Source organism: Panthera uncia, chromosome C2 (assembly GCF_023721935.1).
Source record: "Panthera uncia isolate 11264 chromosome C2, Puncia_PCG_1.0, whole genome shotgun sequence".
Classification (NCBI taxonomy): domain Eukaryota; kingdom Metazoa; phylum Chordata; class Mammalia; order Carnivora; family Felidae; genus Panthera; species Panthera uncia.
In genome coordinates this window covers 85306848-85329926 of record NC_064810.1, presented here as the reverse complement: position 1 = coordinate 85329926, position 23079 = coordinate 85306848, and the positions used below count along the sequence as shown (strand labels likewise).

Here is a 23079-nt window from a genome sequence, read left to right as displayed (position 1 = left end):
TCTGTCTTCCATAGTTTGTCATCACTTCCTTCTCTTTTCACTTAACTGGAAGTTTTAAAACATCTGCTAGATGTGAAGCTTTTTGCCAAGCTTTAGGAATAGGGACAAGGAGGGCCACTCTTGTGCTATGTCCCTTCCCCACCTGTCTGGATGTGGAGGGCTTATCTTATGCCTTGTCTTAGGTGGGGTCAACTGAAAGACTGAGACAGGAGCTTAGCATGGGCAGTTTATTTTGGAAGGGTATCCCAGGGAACATAAGAGGAAGAACGTCCAAGGGAATAATAACAAAAGGAAAAAGGGAAAGCCAATCCAAGAGTGAGTTATGGAGCCCGCTGCCGCAGTGGACCACTGGTGCTCAATCCAGCCAGGGACTCCCTGGGGAACTGTTGAATGTATCTCAGTGTCCTCCGCCTGGGACATGGACGAGGGGAGTGTTTATCCACTGGCTCCCGTGGTCTGTTGATCAAAGGTGCTCCAGGAGTGAAATGCTCTCACTCTTCGAGGTTTGTATTTGTGCCAGAGGGGCTGAGCAGGCTTCCCAGCACCAGCAGCTGCTGAGAAGAGAGAGGTCTCAGGCCACACCTGCTGTGACACGCAGCTGCAGAGGTGGCTCGAGAGGATGTGAGAGTGCCTCATTCCTCTCCTTCCCTTCCAGCATCAGCATTATTTTGTCAGAGGGATCTTGTTTCCCATTCTCTGAAGCTCTGAGGCCCCTTGGTGATGTTAGGGGTTGCTGGTTCTCCACATTCCTGAAAGTCTTTGTAAAACTCTGGGGAACTGGGGCCTCATGGTAGGGGCTGTTTTACATATCCATTGGGAAAGGCTTTGCGATCCTTTACTTGTAGGAACAGTTCCTGTTAGGGACTCACTGTGTGCTGCCTTCCAGGCAATGAGACTTGTCATCATGGTGGTTACTGTAGGGGAAAAATAATTTGAGATCTGTGTAGAAAACTCCTCCTCCTAAGGGATCAACAGATACAAGATAGTAAAACATTTATTTTTTCCTCTTTGAAGATATAAACAAACTAATTCTAATCAGGTTTACATATTAAAAGTTCCTTTCTAAAAGCAACTAACAAAAACATTTTTTTTAAGTTTATGTATTTATTTTTGAGAGAAAGAGAGAGAGAGAATCCCAAGCAGTCTCTGCACCAGCAGTGCTGAGCCCAAAGCAGGGCTTGAACTCATGAACCGAGAGATCGTGACCCGAGCCGAAACCAAGAGTCAGATGCTTAACCGACTGAGCCACCCAGGCGCCTCTAAAACATTGTTTTATAGCAATGATTCTCAAGATTCTTGACCCCTGTATACTCAGATATTTTCAAGGACCCCAAAGAGATTTTGTGTGGTTTCTATTTATATTTACCATATTAGAGATTAAGACAGAAAAATTGAAAACAACTTCTACTCTGTTAGTTATTAGGCTGATGATGTCATCAGATGTCATGTAGTCTTCTGAAAAATGCCCCTGTATGCTCAGGATAGAACAGGAGTGAAAAAGGCAGATAAGTTCATGTCATGAAAATAGTTTTGACCTTGTAGATCACTAAGGGTTTGGGGGCATGACAGGTCATACTTTGAAAACCCAAGATCTAGAGTTTAGGTAAGAAAGTACAACTGGCTGCTTCAGTAACACATCTCACCTGTGTTGTGGCTTTTATGGGTTCATGTTTTCACATATGTGGGGATTGAATAATTGATTGTTAATCTTAGCTCAACTATAGAAGTCGTATGTGTCACGTACATTATTTTTTAAACTCATGCCCATTTTTTTGAAGCAAATTAAAATGTAGAGAATTTGACTCCTTTAGAAAAAAATTACAGCTACTTTGCTGGGAATTGTTGGCCTTTTTGGAGATGAGAATACCTTATTCTTCTGTGAGCGTCACTGTAATGTGATCTGGCTGGGCTGTTTCTCTGAGAACCTAAAATTTTAGCACCCTGTTTTTTTCCTTTGGCCACTGGCTGGGAGATTTTTGTCCTCTTTTGCCGGGAAAGGGAAGGTCTGCCCGCCAGTACTTGGGGAGCAGGGAACTGAGTGGGAGGAGAGCGCGAGGGTGGTCTTGGCATCTGGATGTTGGATACTGGCTGGATACGGTCTCCCGGTCCTCAACCCGTTTTGTTAAGCCATCTCCCATGTTGTAGGGGCTGGGAACCTGGGCACTACAGTTGCCAGAATCCTTTGACAGGAGGATTCTGATTTCGGTTCTGCCAGCGAGAGTTTCAGAAGAAGCTGCTACTGCTATTGCAGCAAAGGCACATACCAGATGTGGGATTTTCATCAGCTTCGGAGTATCCGTCTGGGACTCAGAGCTACCTCAGCCATGGGGGAGCTGGGATCATCTTTGCAGTTACTTAAGATGCTTGTGCATCTTGATTTCCTGAACATGAATGGTGGTTTCTTTGACCTTGGCTCTCACAGCTCCAGCCATGATTGTTATGCAAACCTCTAATGCCCTGTGTTAAACGCCTCCCTGCCTGAAATACCTAGAATAGTTGGTATTTTGGGTCTACATCTGGACTGATAGACATACATTACACATACACCTCTAAGTCTCCATGTATTCAGAATGGAACCCTTATTCCTACCTGAACTCCTTGTCCCACAGACCCGACTGCTGTGTTTTTACCTGCTTCAGAGAATAAATCTCCAGGGGTTACCAGTGTGGGAGGCACCACTGGGAGTGGAGGAGGGATTTGGGTTTCTGACTGCTTACCTGGATGGATTTCCAAACCTTCCTTCTCCCTTTTTCTTTTTTTTAAATGTTTGTTTATTTTTGAGACAGCACAAGCAGGGGAGGGGCAGAGAGAGGGGGACAGAGGATCCGAAGCAGGCTCCCACGAGCCTGATGTGGGGCTTAAATGAAGTCGTATACTCAACTGACAGAGCCACCCAGGCGCCCCCAAACTTTCCGTCTTGTTTTACCCCTTATTTCACCCCAGTTTCCAGAGTTACCTGGAGCTTCCGGTTGTGGAGCCTTTTGGAAATTCAGGGGTATATGTAAGATAGGGTCTTGGTTTTCTCTGTTGCAGGCCTAGGGTTCAGCTTTGTCAGCTCGTCTTAGTCTTTTAGTGCTTCTCCATCTTCAGTCCTGTTTCTATGGTTTATGTGTTTAAAAACATAATATTTTGCGGGGTGCCTGGGTGGCTCAGTTGGTTAAGTGTCTGACTTTGGCTCAGGTCATGATCTCACAGTTCGTGGGTTCAGGCCCTGCATCGGACTCAGCACTGACAGTGCGGAGCCTGTTTGGGATTCTCTCTTTCTCTGTCTCTCTCTACCCCTCTCTGATTTGTGCTTTCTCTCTCTTTCAAAAATAAATACACTTTAAAGAAAATAACATTTTTACAGTTCTTTTCTTTGGGTTTCAGAAAGGAGTGAATGGATTTATTTGTGTAATCTGCCCCATGTACGCTAGAATCCCACTTTTCCAAATGAGTAATGAAGAAGTCATTTCCTATCTCTTTTTGGCTGCCATTAATTACCTTTTAAGTTGTATCGTTTTTAGAGTTCAGGAGTGTAAGGGACGATGCTGATCCTTTCAGGGAGCCTTTTGGGAAAGTTTTTGTTCTCAGTTGTAATGAGTCTGGACATCTGTGCAACTCCGAATTCTCTTTCCACTCCCCTGTGTTGTCCTTCTGTGGGCTGGAGCTCCGTAAAGGTGCTGCACTTCATTTAGGGCCACAGGCTAGGAGATGTACAATATTATCAACTCTGCCTCCCTCTCCCTCTCCTGCTTTTAAAGAAACTGTGAAATACACATAACATAAAATTTGCCATCTTCACCGTTTTTAAGTCTGCTGTTCAGTAGGCCTTAGGTACGTTCACACTGTTGCGAAACCATCACTACCAGCCATCTCTGGAACTCTTCATCTTGCAAAACTGAAACTCTGTCCCCCCCTTAAACAATAACTCCCCATGCCCCATCCTCCCAGCCTCTGGCAACCTCCATTTTATTTTCTGTTTCTATGAATTTGCTCTAGGTCCTGTATCTAAGCAAGATCACACGGTCGTCATCCTTTTTGACTGGCTTATTTCACTTGCCGTAATGTTTTCAGGGGGTGTTCATGTTGTAGCCTGTGTCACAATTTCCTTCCCTTTTAAAGCTGAGTAACATTCCAGTGTATGTGTATAATGCATCGTGTTTATCCATTCACGTGCCGCTGGACACTTGGGTTGTTCCCATTCTTTGCCTGTTGTGTGTAATGCTGCTGTGGACATGGTGTGGCTCCCATTAGAGACCAGGTTCTGGTGTAGGCTCCTCTCTTATCCTCGGCCCAGGCCCAAGCCCTCATCATCTCTTGCCTGGACTCTTGCGCAAGAAGCTTCTTCACTGACTACTTTGCCTCCCTTCCAGTCTGCCATAGTGCACTCAGTTTTTCTAACACATGGGTCTTACCATGCCATTTCCCTGCCTAGATGTTTTCAAAGCACCATTGAGACTTTCCTAACACAGCACCTGAAATCAGTTTACCAAGTCGATCCAACTTTCCCTGCCAGTGTTGTTACTTAGCACCCGCCCTCTACTTACAGTCCCTTTGGCCAAGGGACTTTGCCTTCTTCACACGCTCCATGCTTTCAGCACTCCATGTGTTGGCTTATGCTCCTCCCTTGGCCTGGAATGGCTTCTCCCAACCTCTCACCCCCCTGGGAAAACCCCACTGATCTTTAAAAACCAGCTTGGTTGTTCTCTGTGAGGCCCTCACCACTGCCCCTCCTCCCTCCAGCTGAGTTAGACACTTGTTTTCCTGTGCTTTCAAAACACCCTGTACATCTCCATCATGGTTGGGATACTGCTTGTCGAGGACATGGAACAGTTGGGGTCTTAGAGAATTAAAGGGAAAAGAGAAGACAGAAGACTGTGCCGTTTGTAGACCTGTGCTAGTCATGCTGCATCTGTCCCTTTTTTTCCCCCTATTTTTTAAGAATCATGAGCATATCTTTTGGAATAAAAAAATGTTATTAAAATTAACCAATACCATATATTATTCTGTCATATTATAATCTGAAAAGTTGTAAGCTTGACCCTTGTCAAGCTAGGGAAAATTGTCTTGGGTACTTGCTGAGTGTTTTGTGTGTTGTGATTCTAGATGCCACAGGGATCTTGGTAGAGGTGTTCACACATGGTGGCCCTGAGGGAAGTGACAGGAGGGCTGGTCTCTGTGGATGTAGCCCAGGCATCTGTGCTGCTGCACGTCCCGTATTGTAGGCCGTCAGCCCAGGACTCCCCTTGTCCCGTGCATAGGGAAGATGGGGACAAGAGCAGCTATTTTTAGGGCTGGAACAGGAGGTCAATACAATAATGACAAGAATTGAATGAATCTGAATGTGCCTGCAGACTAGAGATGTTGCTTGAGGTGCACAATAGTATGTGCTTCCTGTGATGAGATTAAAAATAGAATGTTTTGGGGGCACCTGGGTGGCTCATTCAGTTAAGTGTCCGACTTACGATTTCAGCTCAGGTCATGATCTCGCGGTTCATGAGTTCGAGCCCCACATTGGGCCCCACACTGACAGTGCAGCGCCTGCTTGGGATTCTTTCTATTTGTCCCTTCCCTGCTTGTGCTCCTGGGCTTTCTCGCTCTCTCTCTCAAAATAAATTAATTAATTAAATAAAAGTTTTGTGTTAATTAGCAAGCATTAATACTTACTTAGAACCTACAATGCATGTGGCACTGCCCTGGGAGAGTTTGAGTATTTAGGAGGGAAACAGGACCACAGTAAAGATGGGTATGGCATGGATGTTTCTAGCATGGTGGAATATGAGTGCCAATTTTGTGTATCTGTTAGGTGTCAAACACGGTACTGGGTAATTTTATATACATCTCATTTAATTACAGTAGTAACTGGCTTGTAAATTATAACTACTATTGTTACTCTATTTTACAGAAGAGGAAACTGAGAGTCAGAGAGGTTAGGTAGCTTGTTCAGGGACTTGTTCAAAGACTGGTATATGACACAGAAGTGACTTAAGCCCTGATGTGTCAGGAGGTTAGACCCTGCAGCACTAAATAGGGTATTTAAGTTTTAAATAACATGGCACTTGTAATGTATGGAGATTTCAGACATGAGAATGAATAATCAGTAAAATCTGGCAAAGTTACTGGTCTGGACACCTGGATGGGATCTGAAAAAGTGGCATTTTGTGGGAGGAGGGGACCGAGGCACGGAGCTGGGACTGGGTTCCGCACACATGTAAGGAAGAGGGGGAGACTGGAAAGCAGGACTGAATCCTCTGTGGGTTGTAATGGTGGGTCTTGTAAGGTTAGGCCGGATGGGCTGGCCAGTTATGAGCTAGGGGACAGTGGTTATTTGCTGTGGCTGTCCTGGAAGTGGAGTGATAAGCGAGGTTGAGAGGTGGGGAGAGCTTGAATGCGAATCGAGCTAGGGCTCCTGTAGTTTTGGGGGTGGGTACTTTCATTGGGGTGATGACAGTGGGGCTAGAGATGGCAGGGTGGCGGGAACAAACTCAGAAATTTTGATCAGTGTAGCTTAGTGACCGAATATGCGGTGGGTGAAGGCGTGGAAGGAGCTGGAGGTGACTTCAAGGCCTGGAGCCTGACAGAAGGAGCGCATCAAAGGCATACATGAGGTAGGTGAGATGGTCAGTCAGGTGGGGGAGTACTGCGTGGAGAAACTCAGGAGTTTGGGGCCCTGTGTCCTCCAGGAATTAGAAATTTGAACAGATAATCACGTTGCACGAGCAGTCATAGATGGAATACATGCAGACTTTACTGTTTTATGAAATAAAATCGCTAGAGTAAATCTGCCCCATATGGACTCCATGGGCGATTGGCCTAGAGGCGAATAGCTCTTGTGAGTTGCACTTATGGAAACTTTCTCCTAATCAAACCAAAGGTTGCTTTTTTGGTCTTGGTTAATTTTTTGGGTGTGGCTATACAGTGGTGACCAGGACACAGATGTCTCTGTCCCAGCAGCTGTTAGAAATAGGCTTAGGGGCACCTGGGTGGCTCAGTCGTTTTAAGGTCCAACTTCGGCTCACGTCATGACCTCACGGTTCAAGCGACAGAGTCCTGCATGGGACTGCACTGACAGTATGGAATCTGCCTGGGATTCTCTCTCTCTCTTCCTCTCTCTCTCTATCCCTTCCTCTCTCTCTCTCTCTCAAAAATAAATAAATGAACTTAAAAAAAAAAAAAAGAAATAGGCTTGGTGGTCTATTAGTGGGATTCGTGGATTGACTGGCCAGGAGGAAAGAGGAGCAGGCAGGGGTCAAGGGTGAAAGTAATTCACCTATTGTATCCTTTAGGTACAGCTGCTGAATTGCTCGTTTGGACGTGCCATTTAGGTAGGTTCTGCCATTGAGTCTCCAGCCTGAAGCTTTGGAAGGAGCCCCAGCTGATGTGCACTATATGTCTAGGCCTGCAGCGGGATCACTGACAGATCCAGCCTAGTGGCCGGACATCAGTTGATGAGGGTGGGTGAGCCGTGGGGCAGCCAAAGCCTGCAGCTGCTTCGCCAGGGTCTTGGACCCCAGCACGTTGGGTGTCGCTGCTGTCTGGTCAGGGAGCTGTCAGCCTGGAGCAGCCATCTCCCGGGGACCCCAGCCGTTCTTCCGAGTTTGGGAAGTGGAGATGGCGGGGCCTGCCGAAGCCTCTCTTCTCCCCTTCAGGACAGCATGGCAGAACACCTGGCACAAGCCACCTACTCATGTGCTCTCCTTTGCCTGCCCGGTCTGCTTTCCTGGAATGAAACAGCTTTGGTAAAAAAAAAGAAGAAACTGCTCTTTTCTCCGAGCTCCCGTGGTGGCGTGTGCTTACTGACAGCTGCCCACCTAGCTCCTGCCACCAAAACAGCATCTGCTTCTCTGTTGCACCAGGCAGCATGTGGAGGGCCAGACTGGCCTGGGTTCCACCCCTCCCCCCTGCACTGTTACTACTGAGTAGCAGCATGACTTCAGCTGGTGCCTTACTTTCATTGAATTTCGCCGGGCCTTTGTCTCTGTAGTACCTACCTTGCAGGGTTGTTATAAACATGGCTTCCCATTAAACCTACTTAATGTTATCTACCTCTCTAGTGGGATTTCGTGGCAGGGATCCTTCTGAGAAGAAGGTGAGATGGGAATTTATAGGGTCTTGGGGTTGCCAAGGAGAGACATCCCGTACTTGGCAATTCTGCATGAGGTTCTGCCCTACAGCAGAAGCCTTGGACGTGAATGTGTGCTGGCTTCCTTGGGCGGCGGGTACTCTGTTCAGCGCTATTATACTCAAATCCAGCTCATAGTGATGGGCTTTTATGGGTTCTCCTGGAAACCTAATCCTCACATTTAATAGAGTTTGTCAGGGGAAATGCATCCTGAAGAAAGCCATCTCTTTTTAAAAATGAGAAGAAATGAGTATAAAAGGTTTTTACCTTTGACAAGGTAGTTTCACATTTTCTCTTCTTGTGTGTCAGCTGGGAACTTCTTAGGTGGATCGTGGCTTCAGTTTAGCACTGCTGAGGACGCTCACCTCAGTGTCTTCACTCTGATGATTTTTACTCTGCCCATGTGTCCTATGAGCATCATGGTAGCTGCTCCACAGGCCTTGCCCTAACCCTTCCCCAGCCGTTCTGGTGACAGCATCCTCATTGCTCCAAATACCCAGAGCAAGGATTTGGTTTTATCCTTAGGAAAAAAGTTAATACATGACGCTTCAGTGGAACGGTAAATTTGTGGTGTGTCAGAACGTAGCTCTTTGAACTCTGCCTTTAGCTGTCTGGGTTGGCTGCATGGCTCTGAGGCATACGTGGGAGCCCTCTGCAGAGAGGAAAACGTCAAAGTGGGAGCAAACTGGAAGAATCATCACTGCATCAACATTTCTAGTTTTTCTTAACACTTCACGGCTACAAGCATGATTTATCGATGTTCAGCAGAGAGACCTACACTCTCCTGGGATTATATGCATTTGGTGTTTTCTACTTAATTTATTTGGATAATTTTATTTTAGTGGATTTGCTGTTGGAAGCAAGGTTTTATAGTTTGCAAATATTGCATTCTGGAAGTTCTGTTCTACTGGTGAACTATTTTTTGACAGTGCTTTTTTTTTTTTTTTTTTTTACCATCACATTTCTGCTTTCTGTGGATTGCATGCTGGCTGCCCTTGCTCTGGAACCTTGTTTTACTTTCTTATTGCACATTTGTTTCCCATCTGCCTGTACTTAGTTTTTGCACTTACAAACTCTTGTCTGTTTGTTTTGCTCTAGAAGCCAGAATGTATTGGGAATCTGTGCTCTGGTCATTGGAATATTTATATCTACCATTCAGATATATGGAAGTACCTGCGGGGCAGAGTTAATAGATAGGTGGTTGCTTGATGGAAGCAAGAGTTGAGCAGAGAGAGGTGGGTAGTCTTACGAGTCTAAGAGTTAAAACAGGAACTGTCCTTGATCCTGCTCTTTCCCACAAACCCCTACAATCTAATCCATCTTCTTTGCTTATGGGTTCTATCCTAAAATTATAACCTGCATCTGCTAAAGTTTCCCCATCTCTGCAATGAGTCCCCTTCCCTGACCTCCTGCCACCTGCCCCAGGCTAAGCCACCATCTTGCCTTACTTAGTTAGACAAGGACTGTCTAAAAGAACTTTCTGTGATGATGGAGTTGTTCTGTATCTGCACTGTCCAATATGGTAAGCCCTAGCCACATGTGGCTATTGAGCACTTGAAATGTGGCCAGTGTGTTTAAGAAACTGAACTTTTAATTTAATTTAGATGTAAATATTCACATGTGGCCAGTGGTAGCGTGGGTCTAGATTGCATAGCCTCATGACCATATACTCTCTTGACCCCCACCCTATAGATCCCTCCGGTAGCCAGAGTGATCTTTTAGTAGGATTAAATGTCATCAGAGCACCAACTATGCTTCTCTCTCTCTCTCTGCTGAATAAACGCCTCCTGCTTGACACCCCACCAACTTCTCTTGCCCCCAGAGAAGGCATCACAGCTTCCTTCTCTTTTGTAGCTGTTTTGCCCTTCACACAGACAATCTCTCAATCTCCCTTCTGTAAACATGCATGGTGTCTACCTGAGTTGGGGTACAGTGTCCTTGATTTGTTTCATTTTTTTGTTGTAATCACATTCTCATCTGTCTCCCTGAGATTATATTCCTCATCACCTCTTTTATTGTGTGTTCCCAAATTTCCTTACCTACAGCTTTTGAAATAATCTCTTAGTTTTTTCAGGTCACACTTTTATTGTGAGTTGCAAGAAGATACAGACTCTTAAAGCTATGAAGTTGGTTGTTAGAGCCTAAGGAAAGCTTGGGTTAAGAAAAGGGAGCATTTATTCTATTATGTGTACGTATATTTGGTTCAAAACATATTTAATTAAGAAAAATTTTATTGTTTTTTACTATTAAAAAATGAATCAATTAATTTTTTTTAATGTTTATGTATTTTTGAGAGAGAGAGAGAGAGAGTGAGCTGGGGAGGAACAGAGAGAGAGGGAGACACAGAATCCAAAGGGGGCTCCAGGCTCCAAGCTTTCAGCACAGAGTTTGATGCAGGCCTCAAACTCAACGAACTGTGAGATCATGACCTGAGCCGAAGTCGGACATTTAACCAACTGAGCCACCCAAGTACCCCTGAATCAATTTTTTTTGAGAGCTTGAGAGAGAGCATGTGTGGGGGAGGGGCAAAGGGAGAGGGAGGGAGAGAATCTCAAGCAGAGTGTGGAACCTGACATGGGGCTCGATCTCACAAACTGTGAGATCATGACCTGAGTTGAAGTCAAGAGTCAGATGCTTAACCAACTGAGCCGTCCAGGTGCCCTCAAAAAGGAATCATTTTTTCTGAAGAAAAATGAGAAAATGCCAAAAGACAACATGAGGAAAGCAATCCCACATTATCTCTTCATGCTGAGATAACATCGCATGCCGCGTAGTGCATGCGTGTTGTGTCCATTGTAACGTCATATGCAGGTTTGTTACCTGCTTCTTTCACTCAGAAATACCATGTGCTTTTCCTATATCAGGAATTACTCATTACAAATCAATTTTAATGACTGAGGAGTGTTATATTTCATGAATGTACCATATACTTGGGCATTCAGGTTATTTCCTTTTACTGTTACAAGCAGCTTGTCAGTTGATTTCTTTTTCTTTGCTTTTAAAAAAATCAGTGTTCTAGAAAATACTGTGTTGTCCTTTTCATCTGCCTTTTGCATGCGTGTGTGAGTCACAGTCTTCCTGGGTGTTAGTATGTAATTTGTCCTGGACGTGGATTTGTTGTGACTCCATCTACCTACATCATGTTTCTCTTTGCGGCAATGACCGCTTGTTTTCCACACTGTTCAGTGGTTATAAAAACAAGTGTTACGCAGCGACTCTGTTTCCTGAGTGCACTGTTCACACAGGCTCACTCTCCCTTCCTATCTTCCAGCGGAGGCTGGTCTCCAAGTCTCTAAGAACACACCATCGTAAACAAAGTTCTCTGAACACCTACTGATTGACAATGTGGTGTATTTTTATTTAAAATGACTGTTCACTTGCTATTCTGAAAACATGTAACCTTGACCTTTATATTCACCTCAGTTTTAATATTCTTTTAAATGGCAGTGGTATAAAAAAAAGGTGACTTCGTTCTTGATGTTACTTCTGAATGGCATGTAGGATAATACAATGTAAAGTAATAAATGAACAGCTATGTATCCATCGTATTTATATTGACATGCTTTGAAGATTGCAATTAAACAACATATGGGCTTCTAATGTTGCTCCTCTCTCTTACTTTGATTGTGAGGTGGGAGAATTGTCATGGGAATCATTATAGAACTTCAGAGAAGCCCTGAGTGGTATTTCTTGACTTCCTTGTGAATTCAGGTTTCTAAATTAAGTCTTACACATTGGTCACATTTTTGTTTAGTGCATCATGAAAATGCTAATTAGAATCTTATTTAGCTAAAAACATGCAGGGAAGCGCATATTGGTCATTCTGGGCTGGGTGACCTCTGGAAGCAGGGGCCAGATAGGGTCCAAGGTGGGATAGGGTGTGGACATGGCAGCCACAGTCCTGAAGAGCCAAGGAGGCTGGCTTGGTCACAGAAAGTAGGAGAGCTGGGGTAATGGGGTTCAAGTGTCCAAGCTGCTAAGGGCTTGACTTTAACCAAACAAACCTGAAAACCTAGTGTTCCTGCAGGTGCCTGAGGCTGTTTTTCTTTAAAAAAAATTTTTTTTAATGTTTTTTTATTTCTGAGACAGAGAGAGACAGAGCATGAGTGGGGGAAGGGCAGAGAGAGAGGGAGACACAGAATCCAATGCAGACTCCAGGCTCTGAGCTGTCAGCACAGAGCCCAATGCGGGGCTCGAACTCACAGACTGTGAGATCATGACCTGAGCCGAAGTTGGTCACTCAACCGACTGAGCCACCTGAGGCTGTTTTTCTATGCACGGTCATCTGTTTTCTTTTGGTGATCCTCATTGTTTAGTGACTTGAGATGGAGCCTGTGCTCTGAAGTGTTTTAAATCCAAATCAGAAGGACACTGAGGATCAGTTTGAGAGAGAGACTAAACTATGTAGCCGAGTGAGAGATAAGTACACAAACTTTTCCACTCATTCCATATGTTTGTTCAGTTCTGCTCTGCACCAGAGAGTACTGTTGTTGGAATTTAGTAATGAATGTGACATGATTTCCCTACCCTTAAGGAGTGAACGTGTGATTCAGCATCTGAACATAGTGGCCTCAAATGAAGGAAGCATGGGTTTCTCACAGCTGTAGATTTCAGTGAGCGAGATGCTAACGGTTCTGAAATAAAAACGGATTTGAAGGTCAGGACCGGCAGCACTGGGTGAGGAGTCAGGAGATGTGGTCATGGGCAGAGGCTGGCAGGTGGATAAGTGGACAGGCGTGGAATCGGGGGTGCTTGTACAGTCGTGAAGGCATCATCGGTGTGTGTAGCTAGTTTTGATGTGGGCTGCTCTGAAGGCTTGGTGTCTCTGAAGGTCCTTGCAGTCACACTTCACCATGACACATTCTTAGAACTGCCCCGTTCCAGAACTGGGCAGTTCTAAGAATGGGGTGTGGACATGGCAGCCACTAGCTCTAGACCAATGCTACTCAAGTGTGGTCAGCTGACTGGTGCCAAGAGATAAGTACAAACATTGAGAGTAAGCACTTAGTAATTTCTATAGCAACTTGACATTGTAGCCACATCCAAGCATGTGAGCAGTGGATTAGTTTGTTTGGACAGCATATAGACCCGTTTGGGTTTTGTGGGACTTACATGTGGGAGTAAGTTCATATCTGGCTGAGCCAGGGACTAGTCATGTGCAGTGGGACCACATATCTTTCCTTAATGAACAGAAACAAAAGAAAACACAACAGAAAACAACCTGGTTCTTCATGACAGTAGTTTGACAAACACCTCTTTAGACCAAGCTCAAAGGTAACAGGAGGTAAGGCTGTGAGTCCCAAGGTCAAGAGCTTAAATATAAAACATTGATCATGTTCCAGTTTCATTTTGGGTCTTGGTCAATGAACAGACTTCCCTTCTTCTCTTCTCTTTCCTCCCTGTCATCAGCATGTATTTTTTTTCATGAACATTATTTTTCTGTGCAAATTATACACAATTCTATACTTATGTTCTGTGTACATTACACATATTTCGTAATATGTCATTTTAAATAACATTATAGCATTTTGCTTTGTTTATGTGCCACATATTTTAGCTCCTTTGTTTGGGAGCTCTTTTTCCTATTATAAACAGTGTATCTATGAATATTTTGTGCAAATTAGCTTTCTTTTCTCTTTATTTTGGTTTCCTGAAGTCTGTACCCAAAGGAGAAATACTGTGTCAGAGAGTCACAGTTGGATTGATCTCTAGAAGGATGGAACTGATTTATACTGTGAGACTCCATCCAGGTTTTCTCTGTGGCTTCAGGCTTTGTAGATTTCATACTTTCTGCTGGTTTAGTAGGCATATACTTGCCCTGAGATTTTTTTTAATGTTTTTAAGTTTATTGATTTATTTTGAGAAAGACAGAGATAGCGCAAGTTGGGGAGGGCCAGAGAGGGAGACAGAGAATCCCAAGCATGCTCCACACTGTCAGCTTGGAGCCCGATGTGGGGCTCGAACTCACAAAACCGAGATCACGACCCGAGCCAAAACCAAGAGTCTGACACTTAACTGACTGAGCCACCCAGGCGCCCCCCCCCCCCCCGAGATTGTTTTACCGTGCTTATTACTTCAGGAGGTAGTGAGGATGTGATGATTTGATTTTAATATTTTCTCACGGTTAAAACTAAATGATCTTAAAAGAAAAACTTACCAAGTTGAACCTGAATGCTGACGTCTTGTGACTTTATCAGTTTTTACATAGCTTGGATATAAACTTTTCTTCGTTGTACTTCTCATCTTTCCTCATTCTGTGATAATTGGTTTTCTATTTGTTTCATTATATTATGTGGTATAAAACTTGTTCATTAGTGTTTACATTTTTATACTCAATTATGCCATCTTCCTCTCCTGTATTTTCATGGCCAGAAATTATTTCCCTCTCATAAGTGGGATAAAATATGCTATTCTGCTCATTTCTAGCTTTTTAAATGCTTATCTCTTGGAGCTCTCTGGACCTTATTACATACAGTGTTTGGCATAAGATGTGGATCTAGGTTAATTTTATTGTATACTGGTATCTAACTTCCCCAATAACTTTTATTAGTGATTTCCCCTTATTTTTGTGTTTCTTGTGGTTTGACATATATTAAGCAGTTACCATAGAATGTGTTTTTGGAATCTCTATTCATATGCTACCATTTATTTAAAATATTAATGCAATATATATGAATTTCATTTGTAATCTGTTTAAAAAATTTTTTTTTTTTTGAGACAGAGAGAGAGCATGAACAGGGGAGGGACAGAGAGAGAGAGGGAGACACAGAATCTGAAGCAGGCTCCAGGCTCTGAGCTGTCAGCACAGAGCCCGACGCGGGGCTCAAACCCACAGACTGTGAGATCATGACCTGAGCCGAAGTCGGACGCTTAACCGACTGAACCACCCAGGCGCCCTGTAATCTGTTTTAATAAGCACTCTACCACTATGACTTGAGAAAAGTATTATTTTGTATTCTGCCCTGATATTCTTTGAGTTGTATTTCATTGTTCGTTGGTAGTTTTCTAACAATGACTTTTTTCTTTAAACATTAAAAAAATTTTTTTTCTAAAGACATATTACATCAAATCTTGAGACGAAAGACATTAAGAGAGAGGCCCCCAAGTCTTCACAATCTAGTGCAGTGTGTGTACTCTGCCAACATTATTACAAAAACCAAGATGTGATCCTAGTTTCCGCAGTTTTGACACAGTGCTTATATGAAAGAAGGTCCTGCCCGATTTCGTGGCTGCACTCTTGGCCACAGGAAGGCAAGTGCTTTACGGGTATTTTCCGGGGCTGTAATCTTAGTGGGGGCTTGGCTGGTTAATGAGAGCATGAGGTTGAGTGTTTGAAAACTAAGAATCAGTTAGGTCAGCTCTGATCCCAGGCTCTAAAACTATTCTCTGTGCTTTGGTCACAGAGGAAATGGGAGGGATAGACTTGTCAGCATACACTGGTCATCATTAATGAAAGAAGCTGTTCAGAGCACATGGCATGGAGTACTGTCTTTGTATGCAAAAGAAAGTGTCTTATAGGGCCACTGTTTAGACATTAATAAAGCAGGAGGGAAGAAAACGTTAGACCATTAGACTAAAGTGTGTGTTTGTTCCGTATGGGGTAGCTTTGAGGGGGTTTGTGTCTCACTGTGTCCTGAAGCTTTCGTACTGCTGGCAAGTCCTGTGGGCAGTGCCTCCATCTCAGAGCCCCTAGTGGACAGGCACATACTGCTTCAGAGGCCAGCATGTGTCAGATGGAGGAGACCCATGGATGTTTGTAATAGAATCCTTTCCTATGTGGGACCATTTGTCTGTGAGTGCTGAAGCATTTTCCTCTCTGATTATCGACTTTGTGACAGTATCAAATGACTCCAGACTGAGAACGAATGTTTGGGGTATATTAAATTTTTATCAAATTTCCTAAGAAGTCAAGAAGTCTTGGCAATGAAATTAGCAAAGACCTTGTGATTATTTTAGAGATTACTTTATAAACTCTTGCATTATATAGCTATCGTGTATTTTTTTCTCCAGAAAAATGCTGCACTTGAACGTTTTTCTTCCTCTGCTTGCTGGTTTCTTGGTTCTCCTGCTCGTTGCTTAACATATTTTTCTGATAGATTAATATTTGTTGCCCCTAGCCTGTGTGGCTGACTGGCTCACTGTTTTCTTCCTTGTTTCCTCCAATTATAAAATGATTGAGCTAATCGGAGATACGTGTAGCACACAGACCTGTAGCTCATAATAAATAATTGCTATGAATGCTTTATAGTATAGAATGTATCTCATCCTCTTTGAACTTGATGAAACCATGTGAGGCAGGAATTATTGCTGCAGCCATGCTTGTAAAGGAGAATCCTGAAGCTCAGAGACTGAATGACAACCTGTCTTAGGCCACAGAGCTAATTAGTGGTAGTTCAGGACCCTGGTTACAAATCTCATATTTTCCCTGGTATATCTTCTGGTTTGAATTCTTTTTGATTGGGTTCCATTTTATTGGAAGAGAATGAAAGTGTTATTTTTTTTAAAAAATCACAATATGTGGTGCTCAATTTAATGGGCTTAATGAATAACTGGCCATTATAATGATAACAAGTTTTTTAAGGGTTATGACTATGCAAAAAACACCTATTTAAAAAAAAACACATTTGAAAATATTTAATTTGATAATCAAATGAATGTAATATGCCTCCAGTTGAAGAACTTTCTAGTTTTATTCAAATGATCTCTTTCAAAGGGAAAAAGTTATCCAGAAGCACCAGCTAAATAACTGAGTTTTCTGGATGCTATTTTTTTTTTTTTTAATTTTTTTTTTCAACGTTTTTTATTTATTTTTGGGACAGAGAGAGAGACAGAGCATGAACGGGGGAGGGGCAGAGAGAGAGGGAGACACAGAATCAGAAACAGGCTCCAGGCTCCGAGCCATCAGCCCAGAGCCTGACGCGGGGCTCGAACTCACGGACCGAGAGATCGTGACCTGGCTGAAGTCGGACGCTTAACCGACTGCGCCACCCAGGCGCCCCTTCTGGATGCTATTTTATAGTGAAATTAAAAAAATTTAATTTGCAAGTGTTTGTTGCCAGAGTGTAAACTTGCAGTTGATTTTTGCCTATAAATCTGTATTCTGTGACCTGGCTAAATTCATGTATTAGTTTGACTTGTTAGTAGTTTTTAGATTTTTAAGGATTTTCCATATAGAGTAGAATGTCATCAGCAAATTGAGGCCCAGTTTACTTCTTTCTTTGTGATCTTTATGCTTTTTTCCTTTTCTTGCCTTATGCAATGTATTTGCTACAATAATAGACACATATTTGAACTGATGCTGTTGTAATATCCTCATTGTGATAAGACTCCTTTATGTCTGGCTTATAAACCATATAGTGTTGGGGAATTTTATTAGAAATTAAAAAAATAAACAATCTTGAGTTACTGGAACTTACGAATTATTTTTCATATATTTGTAATGAACATCAATGCCTGTTTTGATGTTGAATTTGTGCTCTACTAAAATGTAATGTAAGGAATTTTGACAGGTGCTTGCTATCAATTCTGACAGGTTTTTAAAAAAAATTTGTTTTTTAAAATTATGTGGCGAGGCGAGACTAAGGAGAGCTTAATAAGAATCCACTTTCATTGAGGAAAAGGTGGTTGATTTATAGGCAAAATTTAGAGAGATGCATGTTAAGCAAAGTGAGAGAAAAAGGAGAGATGAAATTGGCATAGAAAATCAAGTATCTAAAATGTGAACAATATCCTTGACTGTTCATTGTGGCAGGGTGTCTGTAATTAAATAATATTTGAAATGTGGCATAGAAGGCTACAAAGAGAAATAGAGTCAATTTAACTGACATTTCCATGCTGTGAGAACTTGGGCAAGTGACTGATCCTTAATTCTTAAAAAAAATTTTTTTAATATTAAAATTTTTTTAAATTTTTATTTATTTTCGAGAGAGAAATAGAGCATTAGCAGGGGAGGGGCAGAGAGAGAGGGAGACACAGAATCTGAAGCAGGCTCCAGGCTCTGAGCTGTCAGCATAGAGCCCGATGTGGTGCTTGAACTCACGGACCGTGAGATCATGACCTGAGCCAAAGTTGGATGCTTAACAGACTGAACCACCCAGATGCCCCCTTAATTCTTTTTTTCAACTGTCAAATGGAAATAATAATAAGCAGCTTGTAGTATTGTTAGGATTAGAAATAATACATGAGAAGCACCTGGCACATATAAGGCATGCAAAAATATGTAGCTAGGATTATTAGAGGGCTCTATCCTTTATTATTTACTCATTAAGTTATTGATTTATTGAATTATCCTAATTTATAATGGGTACGATCAGATATTCTGTGTCATTGAAGGAAGAGAAGAATATCTTTGAATCGAAGAACCCCTGCTAAAAGAATATAAAACTTTATGTTCCTGGAGACTTGCACTGATCAGGGAGGGAGAATGATGAGACAGGATTGCTGTGGTGGTAGTTGGTTCACTGGCCAAGCTTCTCGTTTCCCTTATGGTCCCGTACCCAAGTTTGGAGAGTCCGACAAGCACGTTTATTTCCCAGGCCCTCTGAGGCTCTCGCCTGACTGGGAGATTGTGAGCAGCTGTCCGGAGCACCTGGAATCCAGGTTTGGGGCAGACGCTGATGCTGTGGATGGCTGTGGAGCCTCAGAGGGTCATTGCAGATGACTACAACAGCCAGGTGGCCTTTTGCTGGGCTTTGTCTTCATCATTTGCCCTCTTTCCCTTCCCTTTTCTTTATCTAAATGACTTGGCGAGATATCCTTGGCTAATGTTGTGACCTGTCTCTTTCTTCTAGAATTCTGAAGGTGGACTCTATGTATGCATGAATACATTTTTGGCCTTTGGAAGGGAACATGTTGAAAGACATTTTCGAAAAACTGGACAGAGTGTGTACATGCACCTGAAAAGACATGTGCGAGAGGTGAGCTGCACGTTTGGAGAACTGGCCTTGATATCTTTCCTGTGGCATTGTCGTGGTGTGGTTTATCACATGGAGAGTTTACTGTGCCCACATGACTTCTCATTCCTTTTGAGGATGGGAAACAAAAATGGGACCCTTTGCAGAAATTCACAGGTTTCCCCAAACCCTGTGTAACTCAGTTTAATTTTTCTCTTCCTCTGAATTTCTGATTGGTGTTAAGAAGACATGGGTCGACTGAATGAAAAAAAAGTTAAGCAAAAAAATACAGACAAGTACACAAAATAATGCCAGAAATGCAAAAATCACAAGTAAAAAACATTTGGATATTTTTGCTTCAGATTTTTTTGTTTTGTTTTGTTTTGTTTTGAGCGAGAGAAAGCTTTCCTGAAAGTTCGAGTCCCTTTTGTTTCCCTCTCCGGTAGTAACCATGGCTGCAAATTTGTTCTCGTTCCTATAGAGGTCATTCTATTTTATTTACGTATGGATAGTCATGAACAATACGTAGAATGACTTTATATGGTTTAAAGATGTAGATACATACTATCATACTGTTACTTATAATTCTGTGTAGAGCTTTATCTTTTCACATTGTTCTTGAAACCTATTCATGTTGCGATGTGCCTGAATGTACTTACTTCATTTTATTATTTGTTTGTTATTCCCTCTTGTGAGTACCTTGTCATTTATTATTCTTTTGTTCTATTAATGAACACTTAGATTGTTTCCTTTTTTTATTTGCTTCTACAAATAGTGCAACAATTAACATCTTTATACATTTCCCCCCGGGGGGTACATGTGTAAGATTTATTTTGGAAATAAGTATATCTCAAAGTGGTAATGCTGGCTTGTATAGGTACTTATTTTCATTTTTGCTAGGTATTGCTAAATCTTTCCCCAGAGTGGTTGCACTCAATTTCTACTTCTGTCTGCACTGATTAGCAATTCCTGTTTTCCCACCCCCCATCAACACTTGGTCAGACTTTTGATTTTTGCCAATCTAACGGTTGTAAAGTGGCATCTAAATAACTGGCATTTCCTTTTGTGAGGGTTGAACATCTTTATATATGTTTATTGGCCATTCTGGTTTTTTCTTCTCTGATTTTCGTGTTTTCTTATGGTCTGTGCCTTATCTTTTTGCTTCATTTATGAATTCTTTTATGCAGAAGTTTTGAATTCAATGTTAGATTTATTAACCTTTTCTCTTATGAATTGTGCCTTGTGTATCTTATCTATGAAATTATTTCCCAACTCAAGGTCATAACAGTATTTCTTTTAATACTTTTTTTTGAAGTGCATGTGTATTTGCATGAGCATATGTGTGTTTTAGCATTTTTGGATTTTAATCCATCTATAGTTTATTGTATTTGTGTGAAGTATGGGAATCTGTTTTTTATTTTCCATACTGAAAACCAGTTTTCCTGCTGTGGTAGACTAGTGCAGTCTTTCTGAATGATTTATAGTATCATCTTTTTGTATATTTTATTTATTTATTTTTTCATTTTAAACTATTTTATGTATTTATTTATTTATTTTAATATAATTTGTTGTCAAATTGGCTAACATACAGTGTGTAAAGTGTGCTCTTGGTTTTTGGGGTACATTTCCATGATTCATCACTCATCCCAACAAGTGCCCTCCTAAGTGTTCATCACCCATTTTCCCCTCTCCCCCATTCCCCCATCCCCGCTCCATTTGTTCTTTTAAGAGTCTCTTACGGTTTGCCTCCTTCCCTTTCTGTTTGTAACTATTTTTTTCCCCTTCCCTTCCCCCATGATCTTCTGTTAAGTTGCTCAAGTTCCACTTATGAGTGAAAACATATGGTATCTGTCCTTTCTTTTTGTACATTTTAACTTGCCATTCATAGTTGGGTCTGCTTTGGGGCTCTTGGTTCTTTTCTGTTGATCTTATTTTTCTGAATCTGCATTGGTGTGGCCAGCCTTGATATCTGGTGGTACAAACACTTTTTCCAGAACTTTCCTGGGTTTAGAAATTTATTTTTCTATACAGATTTTAGAATCAGTTCATCTAGTTTAAAACATCCTGTTGAGATTTTGATCAGGATCACATTGAATTTGTAGATTATAATCTATAGCATTGGTTAAGCTCCACGAGGGCAGGGATTTTTGTCTGTTTTGTTCATTTCTGTGCCCTCAGCACTTAGCTGTCCCAACACACAGTAGGTGCTTCATAAATATTTATTGAATGAGTATTCAAAATGACATAGTTCATTTTGAATCAGTTCAGTATTCAGTTCTCTTTTGTCTCCTTCAATAATATTTTGTAATTTTCAGTAAAAGAGCTTGCATTTTGTAAGATTTTCTTAAATGCTCTGTAATTTTTGTAAATATTGTTACTGCTAACTTTTACTTACTATATTTTAATTGGTTATTGATGATGTTTGGGGATGTTATTAATTTTCAAGTATTGATTTTTATACTTAGCGACACTATTCAGCTTTCAGTCCTAATAGCTAGTAGACTGTTGGAACTTCTAGTCAGTGCTGATTTGAGGTTCATCTAATCGTTCATGCTAGCCTGCCTAATATATTCTCTGTTTAAGTTCCAGACAAAGGAGAGATCCCAAAATTGGACAGTGGGCAGAGTAGGAGGAAGAGGAGGAAGAGAGGCCAGGAGGTCAGATAAGCCATCACCTCAATGATTAAAATAGTCTAATATTGGCCCGATATTACATGATTTACATTCACTGCTCCTGTTATGTGGGGCATAGCAATTCTTATGAGGTCCACTTTGTCCTGAACAGATGTCTTAGTATAAAATGATGAAGTTTTAGGAAACTGGGGTGGGGTGGGGAATGAAACTGAGGCCCAGAAGCTTGAAATAACTTGCTCACTAAGCTTGTGGCAGAATTGCAGAATGGTGGTAAATTCACATGGTTAACTCTGCCTCTGAAGTCTTCGGTTAAATATTTCACTCCCTGACTACAACCTTCTCTCAGTTTAGCTCTGTCACTCATTTATTCTGATTTCACTCTGTTGTTCTCCCTCCTTGAGATTTCCAGGCCCATGACTTGTCCAGGCGGCCACTGCTTCTGTTTGTTAAGCCTGCTCCTCATGACTTGAAACATTCTCTTACCACCAGTGCCTTCAAAGATCCTTTGCCCTTTGTCTCGCCTGACTGTCCCCAGAGCTCCAGCCAGTCATGCCATCAGCATCATCATGGATTCTGTGTGCATATTGTGAGCAATTCTGCACCACCATGGTCTGGGGCCATGTCAGACTCCTGCTCTTCCCCCTTCTGCTGGGCGCACTCATTGCCCAGCAAATTTGGCCTGCACCTTCTCCCACTCCAGATTCTGGATGCAGTCTTCAAGGTGCTGCCACGACCTCTCTCACCATCCTTAGAAAACAATTTGACGGGTACTTTACCAAGAAAACAGGGACCCTGGACAGGAACTTCTTGAACTCCTGTCTTGCCTCCTGGGAACTCATTGCATCTGGTTCCTCCATCCCAGCAGAAAGCTATGTTCTGTCTGTCCTCACAGCTCTGTTTCCTCCTCCTCATAAACTTGCTCGTTCCTTAACTCCCTTTTCTTCAATGTCTCCCTCTTCTGGCTTTTTCCTCCCACCTTAAAAAAAAAAAACAAACACCACTCTTAGACAAAAGCTAAAGGAGTTTGTGACCACTAAACCAGCCCTGCAAGAAATACTAAAGAGGACTCTTTGAGTGGGAAAGAAAGACCAAGAGCAGCAAAGACTAAAAAGGAACAGAGAAAATCTCCATGAACACCAACTTTACAGGTAATACAATGGCACTAAATTAGTATCTATCAGTAGTAACTCTGAATGTAAATGGACTAAATGCTCCAATCAAAAGATATAAGATATCAGAATGGATAAAAAAATGAGATCCATCTATATGCTGCCTGCAAGAGACTCATTTTAGACCTATAGACACCTGCAGATTGAAAGTGAGGGGATGGAGAACCATTTATCATGCTAATGGACCTCAAGAGAAAGCTGGATTAGCCATAGTTATATCAGACAAACTAGATTTTATTTTATTTTATTTTATTTTATTTTATTTTATTTTATTTTATTTT

General features: G+C 42.0%; 1 protein-coding gene and 1 non-coding gene across 2 annotated transcripts in view; one reads left to right on the top strand and one right to left on the bottom strand.

Annotated features, from left to right (window-relative positions):
• Positions 1 to 23079, top strand: part of USP13 (ubiquitin specific peptidase 13) — a 116304-nt gene that overhangs the window by 3880 nt on the left and 89345 nt on the right. The window contains exon 2 of the mRNA XM_049629553.1: positions 18895 to 19020. Within this exon, the coding sequence (XP_049485510.1) occupies positions 18895 to 19020 (126 nt within the window). The remainder of the gene's footprint in view (positions 1 to 18894; positions 19021 to 23079) is intronic.
• Positions 15159 to 15316, bottom strand: LOC125922261 (small nucleolar RNA SNORA81). Its single transcript, XR_007457679.1, has one exon. It is a non-coding gene; the product is annotated as a small nucleolar RNA SNORA81 (small nucleolar RNA).